This window comes from Chiloscyllium punctatum, chromosome 3, assembly GCF_047496795.1.
Source record: "Chiloscyllium punctatum isolate Juve2018m chromosome 3, sChiPun1.3, whole genome shotgun sequence".
Taxonomy (NCBI): domain Eukaryota; kingdom Metazoa; phylum Chordata; class Chondrichthyes; order Orectolobiformes; family Hemiscylliidae; genus Chiloscyllium; species Chiloscyllium punctatum.
Genome location: NC_092741.1, coordinates 66529943 through 66549781, shown reverse-complemented (window position 1 = coordinate 66549781; position 19839 = coordinate 66529943). Strand labels below are relative to the sequence as shown.

General features: G+C 39.7%; 1 protein-coding gene across 1 annotated transcript; it reads right to left on the bottom strand.

The window, feature by feature from the left end:
• Window positions 1–2047: 2047 nt before the first annotated feature.
• LOC140460128 (G-protein coupled receptor family C group 6 member A-like) lies at window positions 2048–18832 on the bottom strand. Its single transcript, XM_072554529.1, has 6 exons — window positions 18522–18832; window positions 16277–16580; window positions 10417–11283; window positions 9433–9636; window positions 6516–6636; window positions 2048–5559 (listed from the first exon to the last, which is right to left on the bottom strand). The coding sequence occupies exons 1-6, from the start codon at window positions 18728–18730 to the stop codon at window positions 4577–4579; spliced, it is 2688 nt and encodes an 895-aa protein (XP_072410630.1). The 5' UTR covers window positions 18731–18832; the 3' UTR covers window positions 2048–4576.
• Window positions 18833–19839: the final 1007 nt, after the last annotated feature.

Sequence of the window (19839 nt, the reverse complement as noted above, 5' to 3'; positions counted from 1 at the left end):
AATCTTTGTGTCATCTAGTCACTTTGATGTTGTACAAATAATCCTTTGTATTACTCAAACACCTATTGTACATTGTTTTTGGCTGTTAGGATTAACCTGATTATAAAGGAGGATGAACCATGAGAAAAATCCAGAGATACTTCTGTGCAGTTTAGGCAGTTGAATGAGGTGGGCCAATACATGGTAGATGCAGTGTTAATTAGTTAATACTGCATTAATTAATGCAATATTAATTAAAGAAGCTCCTATTTAAAATGCTTACTTTGTATGCATTCTCCAGCATAATTGCTAATAAAAATGTGGCTTGGCAAGGCAAGATCGTGTTAATCTAACCAGATTGTTGCAAGCACAGCCAAAATTTAAAGGTTTGCAGTCACTTCCATGGGGTGTTGTTACATTTTAGTGTCTTTTTGAAATCGGGATATTATTATTCTTGTCAGAAGCAGCCATGGATTAGTTGCAGGCCCAGATGAGACAAAGGAGAAAAGCTTTGCTTGACACCAAGTCTGCAAGGTCTCAGAAGCATATGCTCATTTCCAGTTAACAGGAGTGGACAGGGGAATCAGTGATCACTCTCTGAGCTCACTCATGATAAATTCAGTGCTGCAAGAGTTATCATGAGGAAAATATGATGAGCTAGATATAATTTTCAGCCTCCCCGTCTTCATCCTGTCAAGAATTTATCACTGACTGAAATTGTTCTGGTCATTCACTGTGTCAATGTGCCTTTACTCACGGCTTTGCACCATGGACCCACAAGGTAATTAATTATTAATTGGAGAGGATTATTGAATTGGTGTTTCCAAATTGTTATAATGGTGTTTTTTTTGTTCTATTCATCCAAAATCAGAAAATCTGGGCACGACATTACAGAATTAAAATGTAAATCATCTTAAAAGCAGCTCAAAACTGCCCTGCTAACAAGATGGACCATGATCCATACATGCTTCAATCACCACCTCATTACACTCATTGTCTTCAAGGAGGCTCAAAATTTAAGTGATTAGTTTTGAACGTAAGGAGAACTTAAAATGTTTAACAGGTCTTAAATATTTGTTTTGTTTTCAATTTACCATGCAATTGTAATGTTAGTAGTAGCTTGGTAGTGTCATGGCTTAGCTGGTTATACCACTTGGCTGGTAAGCATGGATTCAAATCCCAACGGTGGCAGAAGTGAGTACTGCAGATGCTGGAGATTAGAGTCCAGATTAGAGTGGTGCTGGAAAAGCTGGGTCAGGCAGCTTTCGAGGAACAGGAAAAATTGACATTTCAGGCAAAAGCCCTTCATCAGGAATGAGGCTTTTGCCCGAAACGTTGATTTTTCCTGCTCTGTCTATGCTGCCTAACCTGCTGTGCTTTTCTAGCACCACTCTAATCTTGACTCTAATCCCAGTGATGCCGACATTATAAGGGGAGCCGATAGCCCATTGGCATTATCACTGAACTGTTAATTCCAAAACCTAGGTAATGTTCTAAGGGAAATCTTGCGGGGCATTCATAGTGACCCTGAACCAGTAGGCCTGGGTTCAAGTCCCAGTGTAATAACATTTCAAAGCAAGTTAATTTAAAAAGTAAGTCCTAGTAAGTGTACTGACCAAACTGCACATAGTTATAACTCTTAAATAGATTGGGAAATATTTTAAATGCATTTTTGAAACATAGTCATCACAAATGATAATCACAGATTTTTTTTGTTGAAAAGGAAATTTGAAAAGAAAGTCTTAAAACAGGTGGAAAATTGATGGTAGGTCACCTTCCTGAACTACTGCAGATTGTGTGGTTAAGACTAGGTTTTCTCAAATCGCATGAAAGTACTTATACACTTCATAAAGATATGAGAATTTATTTAATACATGTTCTATTTTTTTTCTGCAAGTCTATTTTGTTGGCATTGTAAGACTAATATATTGGAGGACCAAAAATAGTTGCCACAGACATTATGTGTAATCTGGAAAGAATTTGGTTACATGTAAAAAGATGCTCATGGATGTTTTATTTCAAAATGTAAAGTTTGTTTTATTAGGTTTAAATAATATGTGAAAATACAAGAATACAATTTGAACATACCAAACTCAACAATGCTTAACAATAACAAATTTCAGAAGCAAGCATTCTGAAAATGTGAGTGATTTAATGTCACTCCAAGAAAGTCCTAACATATATGATTTAGGTCTTGAATCGTCCACGTTATAATCATCCATTCACTCTTGAGGTCCCCTCTTCCCTTTTTGAACTTGTACATCATTTTATTTTCTGACACATTCCACAAGAAGATAAAAGTAAGACAACTAACTTACGAACATTAGACAGAAGTTCAGACGGTGTCTCTAATTTAACACCTTTGACGAGACACTAATCTTCACCTGAAGACTTCACAATACTCATAAGCTCTTTTTTTATTTCTAGAAATGTCATGTAAAATGCAGGTACATCCTCATGAGGACAGAAGTAAAGGTAGTATGAAAGGCATGCACCTATTGGACATTATCATCTTGAGGTGACCATTTTAGATTGTAAAAAAATGGAACCTTTTAGGTACAAAGTTTATTTTGATTCAACTGATTGTGGACGACAAGGACAAGATAGAGCAATTTTCTACTGAGGCAAAAGGAAACCCAAAAAAAAATGCTAAGATCATATTACCATTATATACACTTGATAAATACAATTACTTATTAATCTCTTAATATGAGAATATAATTTATATTAATTATCCCAGATGAAATTCTTCATCTCAGAGCCAAGTAAAAATTTACATTTTCACAGTCACATAGTGATTTAATAAGGTTACATTACATTGGAATCTATTGAGATTTTTTAGTTGAACTTCAATTATAGGAACTCTTGCAATCACCGTGTGATGTATTGAGACCATCGTCACAAATAGTAATGTGTAGATGTTATCTTTTCTACTTTTATTGTCTAATTGACCTGCTTTGATGATTGACATGATGTTCAGGAGGTCTGTCAGATGTCCTGCCCAGCCACACTTTCCTCATCAATTTGCAATTCTTGTTTAAAGAACAAGGATTCACTAATTCCAACAGAGCAACCATTTTATTTAAACTTTAAGAGCAGTGTTGTGCAAAGTTGCATCCTGTTAATCACAGAACTTTTTCGAAACAGAAGACCTAAAACCTTTACCGAAGTAAGAGCTAAGCAATGTCAGTTGGGTGGTTTTGAGCTCGATCACTGCATTGCACCTTCTATTTCTAACCATTGTATATCATGTAAACATTGAAACATTTCTTTTGCATCTTCCAATTGAAAATATGCTCAGAAAATTACTTGTGTGTTTAAAATTGAGTCCCTGCAGAACACTTAAGGACTCTTACTTCATGTAGTTCTCAAGTATGAGGTACTTGTATCCTTCTCTGGATGGAGTTCATAACCAAAGAAATTCTAATCACTGTCGGTTTATAATTTGACCCAATTCAGGGCTCCTGGTCTGTGAATTTAACCAGCATGTTGTGGGTCCTGACATCAGGACCAAATGTATGTCCCTAACCCAGGCAAGCATATATTAGGACCCTGAAGGCTATTCTACAAATTGAGAGACCGTCACTGAAACTGTCATCCAATTGGCAAAGGCAGCTCAACTGTTCAGGTTGCTGGCCCAATCAGAAGATAAGGAGCTTTGCAAGCTGAGCAGTGCCACTGGTAAAATTGGGCACCTCCATATTGAGGTAACATACAGCAGGGACAACCACAGTTGCTGATTGCCTTTTTGGGCCATGGGATGGCCAGGAAGGAAATTTCTTGCCACATCCTCTTTCACCTGCCTAGAAGGAAAAAACAGAAAAACCTGAAAATTATTGTCCTGACCCTTTTGGGCAGGAAGCCAGGGGGAGGTCAGTTCAATATTTCTAGCCATCTCCCAACATGATTGGTGGGACCCAAGAGATGTCCATCAATTAATAACCATTTTTCCACCTGTCTCCAGTTGACCAGCTTTTGAAGTATCGCTTTTTTGCTTCTGGAAATATTCCCTGGTTGTGGAAAGATTGTTCACCTTCCATCCTGGTGCCTTCCGTCACCATTTTGTTTGAGAATTGCTGCCTCTCCAGGATCGATCCATGATCACTCACTGGGGAATTCTGCCACATGTTCCTCATCAATATATCAGTGGGTTTGTACTGTGAATCTCAACTTCGGTGTTTAATTTTTACACACATCAGAAAGTAGCAAAGTTTATTTGTATTCATGTATCTAAAAGTTCCTTGTCCAAGTGTAATTTTACTCAAGTTCTTAAAAAAATGAACCTCAACCTTATCAGCTTCTCCCCTGATTTCCCACATATGGTTGCATGCAAGTTGGTTTTTGTTCACACTCTGATGTATTCACAAGAGATGTGGGTCCTTGTGAAGTGTAGTCATGGTTTAGTGCTTAAGGTGATGGATTGGCAGACGATGGGATATCCCTGGGTAGGTTTGAATTCTGCCGGCATTGGTCACTGTTGTTTTACAGATGTTTATAAAAGGCAGGAAGATACCTGAGGATTATCAGATCAGATGTAGTCTCATTGAAGGGTGGTGCAGACTGAATGGGCTGAAGAGCCTGCTTCTGTTTCTACATCTTATTGTGCAGCAGGTCCATTTGAATTTATAGTCCACAAGGATTCACCCAAAGCTGAGCCTTGGGCATGGTTAGCTGTATTTTGATGATGTATACTTAAATGGTGCATGATTCCAGTACGTGTATTTGTATTTTTCCTAAAATAAACAATGTAGCACTTTGGCAAGAAATGGCAGCCTAAGATGCCATAGTTTGAAGCTAAAATTGCCACCACTTCAACTGCTGGAAGATATTGATCATCGGTGTTGATATACACAGGAACAAAGGAAATCCATACAATTAAGTAGATGAGCATGCTGAATGTGATAAATTTGGCCTCCTTGTAGATATCTGGCACCTTTCTTCCCATAAATGCAAGTAGGAAACAAAATATTGCAAGTACAGCTATATATCCTAACATTACACCAAATGCTACATTGGAGCCTTCTTCACATTTCAATAGAGTAATTTTAGGAATTTCATAACTGGTTACAAAACGGGGTCCTTTAAGTGTCAACCACAGTGTACAAATAATTACTTGAATTGCATTACAGATCAGCAGAATTGGAATTGGTTTATATAACCTCATCATTTTTTGACGATCAACGGGATCAAACTTAAATGCCAGAATGATCTTGAAAGATTTGATCAAAATCCACGAAACACAAATAGTAAAATTTATGCCAAACAGTGGCTGTCTAATGTAGCAGCCATATTTTGTTGGTTTACCAATAAAAAAAACTGTACTGGCAAAACTAAGGAACAATGCGATGAGTATTACATAGCAGAACTTGCCTCCAATCGACTTTACGGGGGGTGTGTTCAATTTCTGCGTAACCATTATAGCAATCACAATTATTAAAATAACACCCAAACAAGCGAAAACTGTAAGGACAATGGCAAACCCATCATTCCATTTAAAGAATTCCGTGGTTCTGTTAATGCACACTGAACTTCCTGCATCAGACCACTGGTCGATTGAGCATTTCAAACAGTTGTTCATATCTGTAATGAAATATCATTCGTCAGGCACTCAGAGCAAACAAACTAGTGTAGTAATACAGATGGAGGTGAAATATGTGCAGAAAATAGTCATGAACTGCTTTCACATTTTGTCTTGTTTTTTAAAGGATCTCTAGATTCTGTATAAATAAAAGGCATTACACTCACAAGAGTGTACTAAATAAATGTGCTCAGAAGTCAATTCAGCTAGCAAAAAACAGTAATTGTGCATACAGGGACCCCCTCATTTACAAAGGTCTGATGTATGAACACTTGGATTTATGAACGCAATCCCATACAAGGGTATAATCTTAAAGATCCAACTTACAATCATTACCAGTGGTTACAAACACCTACTCTATGTTGTCCTGTATAGTATTGTCCTGCACTATATTGTATTTTGACTTGCAAATAAACTCAGGAACGGAACTTGTTTGCAACTTGCTTCCATTAACATGCTTTGTAGATGATTTCAAATATTGGTATGTTGTGAGAAGTTTTAAATTGCATTTTTAAACAGATTTAATCGATACTCTTTCCCTTCCATTCTACAGTTTTATTAAACTGAACGTTCACGCTTGCCTTATCTACAGAGCTTGATATTCTTAAACCAAAGTGGTTTGAACTTCTAAGATTTCTTAAGCTTGATGAATTTGGAACAGTAAGGCATTAATTGCAATCTATCAACAAAACACAGTGTTTAAGAAATCCTCATATAGATGGCTCTTAACATAGGGAGTGCATTACACACATGACAATTGCAATTATAACCAACGTTTAAGGAAATGAGATAGAAGCTTGAAAAGAGGTACCTCAAACAGAAGGAAAAAGAGATTAGAACAATTACATTCTAAAGTGCAGTTCTCCAGTTTCTGCTCAAACCTAATTTTTTATAACTCCAGGGATCGGTTTCATAGCAATTTGAGAGCATCCCACACGGTACAATAGACAGCACTTACCCCAATCTACAGAGTAGTATCCCTCTGCACAAGGCACGCAATCATAACAACAGGTCTGTGAGGAATTCGAAATCTTCCTCTGTCCAGGTTTGCAGGATACAGAGCAGTTGGAAAATACAGCCTATGGAAACAAAATTAATAGCTGACTCTTCCAAACTGTCATTACCAATCATCAAAGTCACTTTTTTATAAAATGCACTATGGACAAGTATTACTTTATTTATTGGTACGTTAGGACTATTCCTCCCAGTCATATTTTTTGTAAAATATATTTTATCAAGCATTCATAGTGAACAGAGGTTGAATTTATGTAGTATTATTACATCGTATAAACAATCACAAATGTTATATCCTTTTCTTTAAAGTCTTTTCACAATCATGCAGAGATTTCTAACAGGTGTAAGATGTTAAAATTTGCAATTTATTTTTAGACAATACAATCATAGTTACACTTGAAGTTCAATATCAAGCTTGTGTGATATTAGCAGTTGTGATTTCTTAAGTGAGTTTAATAAATTGGGACTGAGGCAAAATACGCAAGCTGTGTGTAGGAGGGACAACTTCCTGCATTACTTGTATTTCAAGTTTCATGTTTATTCAGTTGCCTTATTCAATTGTTATGTTTCACTGGATTGTGAGAAGCGATTTCCTTTGAATAAAGTACAAACAAAGATCAATTTGTCTGTGCTGGATGATACAAAAATATGTAATGACATTATTTAATGAAAAGCAGTGGGTTCTCCTGTTGTACTGGTCAACATTCTTCATGCAATCAACTTCATCAAATCCTAATTATTTGGTTATTATCTTATTCCCTTGCTGAGTGCAAATTGTCTCTTGCATTTGCCAACATATCACCAACAGTGATTGCACTTGGAAATGATTCATTGATTGCATCTAGGGAGCATATGGTATGGCCTGGTAAAAATGCATGTTCTTTCTTTTTTGGGAAGCTACTCCCAAGTTTCACTTAAGACAAGAAAGGAGAAGTGCCCTCCTACTATGTAGGTTTCCTCTCTTCTGTTCTCAGTCATTTTACTATCAGAGAGCAGTTTATACATGACACACAAATGCCTGTCCTGCATATCAATCTGTGTGAATAACTGATGGTGCATCACTTTGCTGGGTGGACTGATGGGACACACGCACTAAACAACCCCACTGCACTCTGGTCAACCACTTCAACTCTCCCTCCCACTACTTTAAGGACATGCAAGTGCTGGGTCGCCTCCACCTCCAAATCCAAGCCACCAGACAACTGGAGGAAGAACGCTTCATTTTCTATCTTGGGACTTTTCAACCACACGGCATCAACATCAACTTCACTGATTTCAAAATCTCCCCTCCACCCTGCCTCATCCCAGATCCAACCCTCCAACTTGGCACTGCCTTCCCAACCTGTCCTACCTGTCTAACTTCCGTCCCACCTATCCACTCCACCCTCCCCACCGACCTATCACAATCAGACCCCAACTGCTTCTACCTGTCCCCTTCCCAGCTACCTTCCTTCCAGCCCCAGCCCCCTATTTATCTCATAGCCCCCTTCCCCTGCCACATTCCTGATGAAGGGCTTATGCCTGAAACATCAATTCTCTTGCTACTCTGATGCTGCCTGACCTGCTGCGCTTTTCCAGTGCCACACCCTTTGACTCGGACTGATAACTCACCTTATTAGGACATTAGTGATAGTAGTTTGAGTTTGAAGGTAAAGCCTGATGCTTTGCACTGCTGCAGTGTATTCCATTGGGCAGGGGGTCATGGGAGCAGTGTAGTTGCATATCAGGCTCATACAGAATCTCTGGCCTAGCTCACGTGATGAGCTTAATTTTTCCGCTAAATTCCCCCTGTGTCTGGAACCTACAAAATCCAACTCAGTAAAGTTTAATATTTACCCAGTAACCGTTACAGGGTTACAAATCTACTCTCACCCCACCCCAACCCAACTCACCGCTGATTATTTCCCCCCCGCCACTATGTCCCTGGACTTGGACTGGATCCTTGACAACCATTCCTGACCAGATACCTAACTTCACCTCAACCAAAATTTGTTGGACCTAAGCCACCCTCTCCCCACACTAACCTGACCACCCACATCCCACTCCATCCCTAGAACCGTGGCCCATTATCCCTTATTCCTAACTGAAACCTGACCTAAATCTCCCCTCAGCATGCTGGATTGGACAAACCGCTAGTACAAACTGATCCTCCACTCTCTCGGCCTTTTCCGTATAGAAGCAAATCCCTCCCAAACTGTCAGTCTAAAGACCCCTTCCACCTATCAAGCCTACCATTCCCACAACCAAAAATGACACGAAACCCAATGGCCTTAGTCATGAAGTGCCCACCTCTGGATTCAACACTACCCTCCCACCTATTGTGCCCAGCTTCTCAGATTCTCAGACAGTCCTAAGCCCTAATTCCCTTCCCTGGCAGTCCAGCCACAAGGGGGAGTTGAATTTACCCTGAATTTACACACTAGGCAACCTAAACCTCCCCCTCCAATGACCTTACACACTTAGCTTTTTACAGGAACTGTCAAAGTTTATTGATTTTCCGTTGGAAATTTAAATCACAGCATGACTCACTAACTGCTGCAAAAATGGATGTGATTTCAACAAAGACCTTCTTCATTGCTGGGTTTGTGGGTTTCTGGACAGGTTCATAGCAGGAGGCCTCTGTCCAAGAATCTGAAGCACAGAAGACATCTAAAGACATGTGGGCAATTGTGTTCTGAGCATGGTTGGACCATCTGAGCCAAAATGTTGTTTGACTATTTTGCATTTCATCACTAGTCAAGATATAACAAGGTTAATTTAATTACCTACATTGTACAATGAAATACTGATTTTGTTAAAACTGGCATCATTTACTGATACAGAGAAAATCTTGAGCACATCAGGAAAAAATGATTCCATACCTCTGTAATGTTTTTGACAGTCTTGTCATAAATATAGATTTTTCTATCCAGAACATTATACTCTCCAACTGTTTTAAACTGTATTGAGCCATTGTTCACAATCCACTTTATTACGTCGTATCCAATTACAGCATCTCCAGACTTGTCGAAGTAAAATGGCTTTCCCCCTTCAGTGAAATTCACTTCTTTCAGTGCTTCCAGTAGCTACCAACAAAAGGGTCAATAATTAGTACATTATTTTCTAAGGCAAGATTGGAAATTCAGAGACCAGTTGCAACTATATTTTGATGAGCCTGGTATCTAGCTTGTGTGGAAGCCTACTGGCAAAAGATGAGTCCCATATTCTGTTGGTAAGACAATTGGTTACTTCCACTATTGGGTTTCTACTTTCCAATTATGAAGTGTACATGGAATTACTTACAGTGACACATCTCACATTTCTATGGTCAAAAGATATGGCTGCATACTGGCCGAAGAAAAGCTATTTTACGTTAAATCAATAGATGTGGCAACTTTAAGAGCCATTTTGTTTTTCCACATTTATGCTATGTAATAACTATTACTTGCATTTACAAAACTGCTTTCAATGTAAGACAAATTATAAGTTTCTTCACAGGTTGGTAAGCTGACTTTAAAATACAACAAGAAACAACAAAACATTATTTTTAAATTGAGATAAGGTCTGCTTAAGAATTAGAAGCGTTTTTTTGGACTATATCTTTCTTCAAGTGCCAATGCCTTTTGAATTGTTATTGCTGAACCTGTAAATATTAATCAAATATCCTGTGCCTGGGACTTACAGGAGGAAAGAATCATAGAATTCAGTGTTGTCATTCACCCATGTCATGGTACAAAAGTGAACCTGATGTCAGGATATGTACACCAGCTTAATCTTTGCACTGCTATATAATTGCAGTGACATTTGCAAATGGCTTTATGAGAATAATTCCCTGAAAATAAATAATATTACTGCATAATATCTACCTGCCATGGTGCAAAATTGAATGTTTTTTGGCATGTTCCTTCATGACATTTGAGAAGGTTCCTCAGAGCATGAGCAATTGATTGAACTGCTAAGTATGTTGCATATGTGCCACCTCGCTCAATATTTTGAACCAAATAATTATCATTAATATCTTCAATGGATTCATTTACTTTGGTACAAGCGTGAAGAGATGCTGGTTTCAAAGAATTTGAAAGGGAATAGTTTTTTAAGCCTGAATTGCTTGTCATTGTATCATTGTGAGACTCATCTGAACATGTAAAATGAAGTTGCATGTATTCTTCAATGAACTTATTGACAGTCCCGGGTCCTGCCTTTAGGTTTCTTAAGTATTCTGGAAAGCCTGGAATGTCTCCATTCTTGAAAGACAAGCCAAATATGTTTCCAACTTTGTCAATATTTGGCACTGATGCTATAGCTCTGGAAATGGACCAGGCATCACTGGCAATCCATGTTTTAGTAACATTGCGCCAAATTATTTCCTTCAACACTTTGATGACAACTTGTGATTTAGCAAAGAGAACAAGAACATTTGCATTGGGAATGGCTTCAATCTTTGAAACCAAGGCATGTATTGCTTCATCATGCTGTTTGCTGCCAACAAATATTGAAATCAGTTCTTGAAAAGCAATACAAATGTCAAACTCCTGTGCATGTGAAATGAAATCAGCCATTGCAGATTTTCCATAGTCATCATCTGTTGCAATGATCCCAATCCAGTTCCAACGAGACTCACGAATAAATTCAGCCAAAGCCTTTGTCTGATGGATGTCACTTGGAATAGTGCGTAAAAATGATAAAAATCGCAACTTGTCACTAAGGGTTGCAGCAGATGATGCAAAACTTATCTGTAAAACAATTATAATAAAGGAAAGTTTTCAACAAAGATTATATTAAACACATGTTGAACACATACAGGGCATGGACTTTCCTGAGATCATATCTAATTTTGAATGTAAGTGGTTTCTCTATAATTTCTCTTTTATGATATCACTAGGCCTTCCTTTGGCTACATGTGGACTCCTGTTTAATTTCTGGAATCAACTTTGGAACTAACAAGAATAGTTAATATCAAGAAATCTGGCCTTGGTCGTTCAGAGTCATCACTACAATCACAAATGCTGCCCTAATCCTTTTTATACTGGGCAAAAAATAACCAACTCTCAATTCTTTTTTCATTAATTTCTGCCTTTTGCTCTCTTAATGTCATGTTAGTTGTAGATTTATTACAATTGTATTTCATAAAACATGTATTAAAATTCCCCAATTTTGGTGATCCTTTGACTATCAGAGATTTCTTAGCACCAGGTGAAGGTTTCAACAGAATGGCAACTGCATATCATCCAAAAAATAAGATCCGATTACAGGTGGGAAAACTTTCAATCTGTCTGTAGGAATGGTCCTGACCTTCTAATACTCTATTTACCATGAAGCCATAAGATATCAGAACAGAAGCCGGCCCATAGTGTCTGCTCTGCCATTCAGTGAATTTATGGCTGATCCACTCATTCACAATTTCACTTTGCTGTCTTTCCCCCACACCTCTGAATTAAAGTCTGCCTGTTTGAACCTTGATTTGGAGGTGCCAATGTTGGACTGGGGTGGACAAAGTTAAAAATCACAGAACACAGGGTTATAATCCAACCGGTTTTTCTTTGGAAGCACTAGCTTTCATGGTGCTGCCAGTTCATTAGGTGGTTGTGTCTTGAGCATTATCAATACCCTACCATGACTGCTGTGTAGTGTAAAGAATTCCACAGGTTCATCACTATCTTAATTCGGTGACCCCTAATTCCGAGATTATGCTCTGTAGTTCGAGACTCTTCTAGAAGGGAAAATAATCTCTCCACGTGTTCCCTGTCAAACTCCCTAAGAACCCTTTCTTTTTCAGTTACCTTTCATTCTCCCAAACTGAAATGGGTCCAGACCCAACCTACTCAACCTTTCCTCATAATTAAATTCTTCCATGCTGTTAAATATAGTAACTATCACTAAAGGAAATTTTACCAGGGAATCCAATGCAGCTAAAGGCCAATACATTCCCTACACCTGATGAGTTTCATCCCAGGATGTTAAAGGAAGTAACTACAGAAATGCACTTATATTTTCTTCCAAGCCTTGTTAGATTCTGGAGAAGTCCTAACGGATTGAAAAACTGCCAATGTTTGAAAAGGGAGAGACACAAAAAGCAGGTAACTATTGTCCAAATTAGTTTAACATCTCTCATTAAGAAAATGTTAGAGTCTATTATTAAGTGTATCATATTAGAGCATTAAGAAATGTGTAATAAGATCAAGCAGAGTCAGCACTGCCTCAAGAAGAGGAAGTCATGCCTGACAAATTTATTAGAATTTTTTTGGGAGGTAGCAATCTAAAGATTGAAAAAAAAAGTTTCTTCAAGGGTGGGATAGCAAAAGGTGTATTTCACATTATAAAATTCGATGAGATCTTCTTCCTAACCTCTCCGCCCCCACCCCCACTCCGGCCTATCACCCTCACCTTATCACCTTATCAGGAATGAGGAAAGTGTGCCAAGCAGGCTAAAATAAAAGGTAGGGAGGAGGGACTTGGGGGAGGGGCATTGGGAATGCGATAGGTGGAAGAAAGTTAAGGTGAGGGTGATGAGATATGAGATAGTATTTAAGTGAGATCAAAATAATGATTGTTAACATTTGTCTTACCATTGTTAATATGCAAACCAATAAGACACACGACATGACTTGTGAATCTTTACAACTTAGTTTCAATTTGTCACTTTCTGTTTCCTTATAGCACACAAAGCATCTCACCACTGGCATCCTCATTACATTTTTTTAAGGCCTTGCAGGAATTTGCATATGAATTGCTCATTAAACCAGCTGTAGATGGTTAGAACTGGTAATTACAAGTGTAAGAACCCTCTATTTAAAGGAGGAGAAAGTGAGGACTGCAGATGCTGGAGATCAGAGCTGAAAATGTGTTGCTGGAAAAGCGCAGCAGGTCAGGCAGCATCCAAGGAGCAGGAGAATCGACGTTTTGGGCATGAGCCCTTCTTCAGGAATGAGGAAAGTGTGCCAAGCAGGCTAAGATAAAAGGTAGGGAGGAGGGACTTTCCTCATTCCTGGCACACTTCCCTCATTCCTGAAGCAGGGCTCATGCCCGAAACGTCGATTCTCCTGCTCCTTAGATGCTGCCTGACCTGCTGCACTTTTCCAGCAACACATTTTCAGCTCTATTCAAAGGGACTATCAACTACTTTCAGCTTAGTGGCTGATTTGCACCGGCTGGTGCTGAGTTAGAAGAAGTACGTGGTGATTTGTACCACAACTGTTGAAAATTCTAAGAAGTGGTGTGGCATGTGTTGAGGGGCTTACTTTTCCCTTCGAGGGTGCTGCAGTTTCTGTCCCCCACTCATTCTGGCAACATGACATGGAGATGATGCAGAGGTAACATGGAGGATAAAAGAAAATGCTCAAAGGTATAGCAAGAGGTAGGGCCAAAAAATTCTTATCAAGCAGTCATATTAATCCAGGTCCTTCAGGAGGCATTTCTCCTATCTCAGTTTAAACTGAGATGAAAGCCCTAAGGCTTTCTATAGGTATGTCAGGAATAAAAGGATGACTAGGGTAGGTATCGGTCCAGTCAAGGATAGTAGTGGGAAGTTGTGCGTGGAGGCAGAGGAGATTGGAGAGACACTAAATCAATACTTTTCGTCAGTATTCACTCAGGAACAGGACATTGTTGCTGATGTGAATATTGAGTCACAAGTGATTAGAATGGATGGCTTTGAGGTACGTAGGGAAGAGGTCCAGGGAATATGGAAAGGGTGAAAATAGATAAGTCCCCTGGGCCTGATGGCATTTATCCTAGGATCCTCTGGGAAGCTAGGGAGGAGATAGCAGAGCCATTGGCCTTGATTTTTATGTCCTCGTTGTCTACAGGAATAGTGCCAGAAGACTGGTGGATAGCGAATGTGGTCCCCTTGTTCAAGAAGGGGAGTAGGGACAGCCCTAGTAACTATAGGCCAGTGAGTCTCACTTCTGTTGTGGGCAAAGTCTTAGAGAGAATTGTAAGGCATAGGATTTATGAACATCTGGATAGGAATAATGTGATCAAGGATAGTCAGCATGGTTTTGTGAAGGGCAGGTCGTGCCTCTCAAACCTTATTGAGTTCTTTGAGAAGGTGACCAAGGAAGTGGACAGGGGTAAAGCAGTAGATGTGGTGTATATGGATTTTAGCAAGGCGTTCGATAAGGTACCCCATGGTAGGCTAATGCAAAAACTACGGAGGTATGGCATTGAGGGTGCATTAGAGGTTTGGATTAGGAATTGGCTGGCTGGAAGGAGACAGAGGGTAGTAGTTGATGGTAAAGGTTCATCTTGGAGTGCAGTTACTAGCGGTGTGCCACAAGGATCTGTTTTGGGACCATTGCTGTTTGTCATTTTTATAAATGACCTGGAGGAGGGGCTTGAAGGCTGGGTGAGCAAGTTTGCAGATGATACTAAGGTCGGTGGAGTGGTGGACAGTGAAGAAGGATGTGGCAGGTTACAACGGGATATAGATAAGTTGCAGAGCTGGGCAGAAAAGTGGCAAATGGAGTTCAATGTAGCTAAGTGTGAAGTCATTCACTTTGGTAGGAGTAACAAGAAGATGGATTACTGGGCTAATGGTAGGCTACTTGGTAGTGTGGATGAGCAGAGGGATCTTGGTGTCCATGTACACAGATCTCTGAAGGTTGCCACCCAGGTAAATAGTGCTGTGAAGAAGGCATATGGTGTACTGGGCTTTATTGGTAGAGGAATTGGGTTCCGGAGTCCTGAGGTCATGTTGCAGTTGTATAAGATTCTGGTGCAGCCTTATCTGGAGTATTGTGTACAGGTTTGGTCGCCATACTATAGGAAGGATGTGGAGGCACTGGAACGGGTGCAGAGGCGGTTTACCAGGATGTTGCCTGGCATGGTAGGAAGATCGTATGAGGAAAGGCTGAGGCACTTGGGGCTGTTCTCATTGGAGAAAATAAGGTTTAGGGGAGATTTGATAGAGGTGTACAAGATGATTAGGGGTTTAGATAGGGTTGAGTGTGAGAACCTTTTTCCGTGTATGGAGTCAGCTGTTACTAGGGGACACAGCTTTAAATTAAGGGGAGTTTGGTATAGGACAGATGTTAGGAGTAGATTCTTTACTCAGCGGGTTGTGAGTTCATGGAATGCCCTGCCAGTATCAGTGGTGGACTCTCCCTCTTTATGGTCATTCAAGCGGGCATTGGATAAGCATATGGAGGTTATTAGGCTAGTGTAGGTTAGGTAGGCTTCGGTTGGCGCAACATCAAGGGCCGAAGGGCCTGTACTGTGCTGTATTTTTCTATGTTCTATGTTCTACGAACAATGTATGAAGTAACTCTGAGTCACTAAAGAGATGGTCACTGAAATCTGTCGCCTCTTATAGGCAGACCTGCAGCATCAGATGAGGGCAAGAAGTGACTTTGAAGGTGATCACTGGAAAACAAAACTCCAACTAGGTAGTTGTAACCATAACTATAAGGTAGTCACAAATTAAGTACTAAGCAGAACCTACATTGTCCAGGAAGTATTAGAACATGGAATATGCTGTTGACCTGAGTAGTATTGATGCACTCAAAGGAAAGGTAGACAAGCACGTGAAGGGCAGGGGATGAGAAGGATATGTTGATGGAATTCTATAAAGGAGAGTGGAAGGAGGCTTATGTTGAACATAAACACAAACATGGGCATCTTGCAGTAAATGATATTTTGTCTATGTTTCAAATACCTAATGACAACTGTGCAGAGAAATGCAAAGATCCTTGGCAGAAAAGTATTGCACAAGAGTAATGCTTTACATACCTGAGGCATAAGTGCTACATTAAATATTCTTGCGATGGGAATCGACAGTTCAGAATAGGCTTCTCCTACAACAGCTTTTACAATTGGCAAGTAATTTGTGTAATCACATCGAACCTCCAGACAATGTTCTGAGCTATTAGTCTTGGAAAGAAACTTCATTGCAATTTTTGCAGCTCTGGTGGCATCTGTACAGGTGTCATATATCTCATATCCAAGTTTAATTCCCGGTAGTAGGGGAGAGTTGTTAATCAATTCAATAGTGTGTATCATAGATTGGAGCCAGATAAATCTCTGAGTGTCAAATCTTGAAAGGAAGAAAGATTTTTCAGTTCAGCATTAAAAGGGTTAATATTTACACATCATCATATTGACCCTAGAGCTAACCAGAGTACTTCAATATAGAAAAATAAAATTTGAGCTTTTGGAAAATAAAGGCTAAACTGTAACAATGTCCATCTCGATTGCTAGTCAATTTTTAACACCAATAATAATGTTTTACTGACATGTAACTCATGACAAAGGGCACAATAGATATATCTTTATCTCAAGAGATGTGATTGTAAAAAATCCATGGGAGGGGTATTGGAAAATTATATGAGAGCCTCATTTCTGAAGTAGGGTCACTGGAGCCAAAATGTTAACTCTGTTTCTGTCTCCACAGATGCTGCCAGACCCACTGAGTTTTCCAACAATTTCTATTTTTGTTTATGAGGGGAGAGTATTAGGAACATAGGAACAGAAGCTGACCATTCATTCCATTGAGCCTGCAAATTTAGTGCTATAATCGGTGGTGTGGTGGACAGTGAAGAATGTTATTTCAGAGATCAATGGGCCCTTGACCAGATGGGCCAATGGACTGGTGAGTGACAGATGGAGTTTAATGCAGATAAATGTGAAGTGTTGCATTTAGGTAAGGCAAATCGAGGGGAAAGACTTATACCGTTAATGGTAGGCACCTTTTGCCAAACAAAGATACAGGTGCAGGTACACAGTTCCTTGAAAGTGGAGTCACAGATAGATAAGACATTAAAGAAAGCATTTGGCACATTTGCCTTCACTGTTTAGTGCAATGAGTGTAGGAGTTGGGATGTAATGCTGCGGCTGTATCGAACATTGATGAGGCCACTTTTAGAATACCATGTTCAATTCTCATATCTCTGCTATTGGAAAGTTGCTATTAAACTTGACAAGGTTGAGAAAAGATGTTGCTAGGATTGGAGGGTTTCCGCTTTAGGGGAGAGACTGAATAGGCTGGGCTTTTTTCTCTGGAGCATTGGAGTTTTAGGGGTGACCTTATAGCAGTTTATAAAATCTTGAGGGGCATGGATAGTGTAAATAGCCAAGGCCTTTTCCCTAGGATAAGAGAGTCCAAAAATTGAGGGCATAGGTTTAGGGTGAGAAGGGAAAGATTTAAAGGGAACTGAGCGGGCAATTTTTAATGCAGAGATTGGTGTGCAAATGGAATGAGCTGCCAGAGGAAGTGGTGGAGGTGGGTAAAAAGCACCTGGATAGGTATATGAATAGGAAGGGTTTAGAGAGATATGGGCCAAGTGCTAGCAAATGGGACTAGATCAGTTCAGGATGTCTGGTCAGTGTAAACAAGTTGGACAAAGGGTCTGTTTCTGTGCTGTACAGCTCTATGATTCTATTAGTGGGTGGCACGATGGCACAGTGGCACAGTGGTTAGCACTGCTGCCTCACAGCGCCAGAGACCCAGGTTCAATTCCCGCCTCAGGCCGACTGACTGTGTGGAGTTTGCACATTCTCCCCATGTCTGCGTGGGTTTCCTCCAGGTGCTCTAGTTTCCTCCCACAGTCCAAAAATGTGCAGGCTAGGTGAATTGGCCATGCTAAATTGCCTGCAGTGTTAGGTGCAGGGGTAAAACTTTAGGGAAATGGGTCTGGGTGGTTGGTTGGTGTGGACTTGTTGGGCCAAAGGGCCTGTTTCCACACTGTAAGTAATCTAATCTATTTGGACTGACATCTGTTGTGAAAATAGAAATATAAACAGAAAAATTGTTTTCTTTTTAAATAAAAATAGCAGTGAATAAATTTACTTTTGAAATTTAGTAATAAATTGAAATTGTCTCATCTCCAGTTTTTTTTAACCAAAGTAGATTTCTTGTATAACTTAAAAACAGGCAATCACTTGAAATATTAGCTCGAAACCATGCTGGTTTAACTAGTCATTCCATGCAAATTGCAATAATTTCACAAAATAAACAAATAAATAGTGAAACACTTACGCTTTGCATTTTGCTGCATCTGGTTTTTTGTGAGGGTTGACATACTCCAAGTACCCATGGATTGGAAAGATTCCCCCAATATTGATGTCTCCTTGGCTTTTGGCTCCAATAAGATCATCAAAACTATCGCAAGCTTTCACTGGACAACAAAGAAATAAACAGCCCCAAACAAAGGCAGCTTTCACAGTGAACATGGTTCCAAGGAACATTTTGGTGTCTAAAAAACTAAATGGCTGAATAAGAATTTAGATATAACAACATAAAACCTTAAGAAGAAACTATATTTCTCAATATCATAACATTTGCTTTTTTTTAAGTACAAAGACTGGGAGCATTTTAAAGCAGCTACCTCTTTTGATCTTGGACACTGCCAATGCTGTAGTTTATCTGCTGCACAATGACTCTGAAAGGAGTTTCTTTTGCTTTTAAAGGTGCGAATCCGCGTCCTGACAGATATCAGGAACTTCTCCGCCTAATTAACATGTTCATTTTCTCTCTAAGGTATTCTTACTTCCTGCTTTCAGCTTCAGATTTAACTGTTCAAGGTACAGGTAACTGGAAACTTGAACAGTTGGTATTGTAATGTTAGAATGAAGAAAATACAAATCATTCCAAGCTCAGTTTTTCTACACCTGTGTATGAAGCATACATGCTCATTTGAAGGTGCTTGACGTGGCTATTGTTTCCTGCAGTGTCTAATTAGCTGTGAGGTCTCAGGTTGATTTTCATTCATTCATGAAATGTGGGCGTCAGAACATATTGATCATCCCAAATTGTCCTTAAGAAAATACTGGTGAGGCACCTTGTAGAATTGCAACTCTTCATTTTTTTACTTTTTTTCCTTATTTTTATACTTTCCTCTTACCCCCACACTACCACCTAACTGCGGTAGTGCTTATTTTTCCCCAGCACCCATGATGTGTGTGTGCAGGTGTGAAACACAGTGAAAGACAGCAGGCATACAAATTCCCACCACCAGGAAGAAAGGAAACACCCGAGTGGCCAGTGACAAGCAGTGCCCTTCTCAGAGGACAATGCTGTGTGATCAAACAGTGAAGGGGAGGGCAGGGATTAAATCAAAATAGAGTTGGAGGGAGAAATCATGCACTCCACTCCCTGTGGTGCCCACCTTTCCTTGAAAATCTCAAAGGTGTTTGTGAACACCGCGTGCTCCTTCTCCAGGGACACCCGGCCTCTCACATACCTGCTGAAGAGGGGCGGTCAGTCGGCCATAACGACACCCTGTATGGCCCGCTGCCTGGATCTGTTTATGGCCAGTTTGACCAGGCCCAGGAGCAGACCCACGAGGACGTCTTTG

What these genes read in the sequence shown, in the direction of transcription:
- LOC140460128 (XM_072554529.1), bottom strand. Translation starts at nt 18,730, where the DNA reads ATGTTCCTTGGAACCATGTTCACTGTGAAAGCTGCCTTTGTTTGGGGC. An exon ending in CTGTCAAAAACATTACAGAG is followed by an intron (nt 6,637 to 9,432) that starts GTATGGAATCAT and finishes TTGTTTCCATAG; the next exon opens with GCTGTATTTTCCAACTGCTC. An exon ending in ATACTACTCTGTAGATTGGG is followed by an intron (nt 5,560 to 6,515) that starts GTAAGTGCTGTC and finishes ATTTCATTACAG; the next exon opens with ATATGAACAACTGTTTGAAA.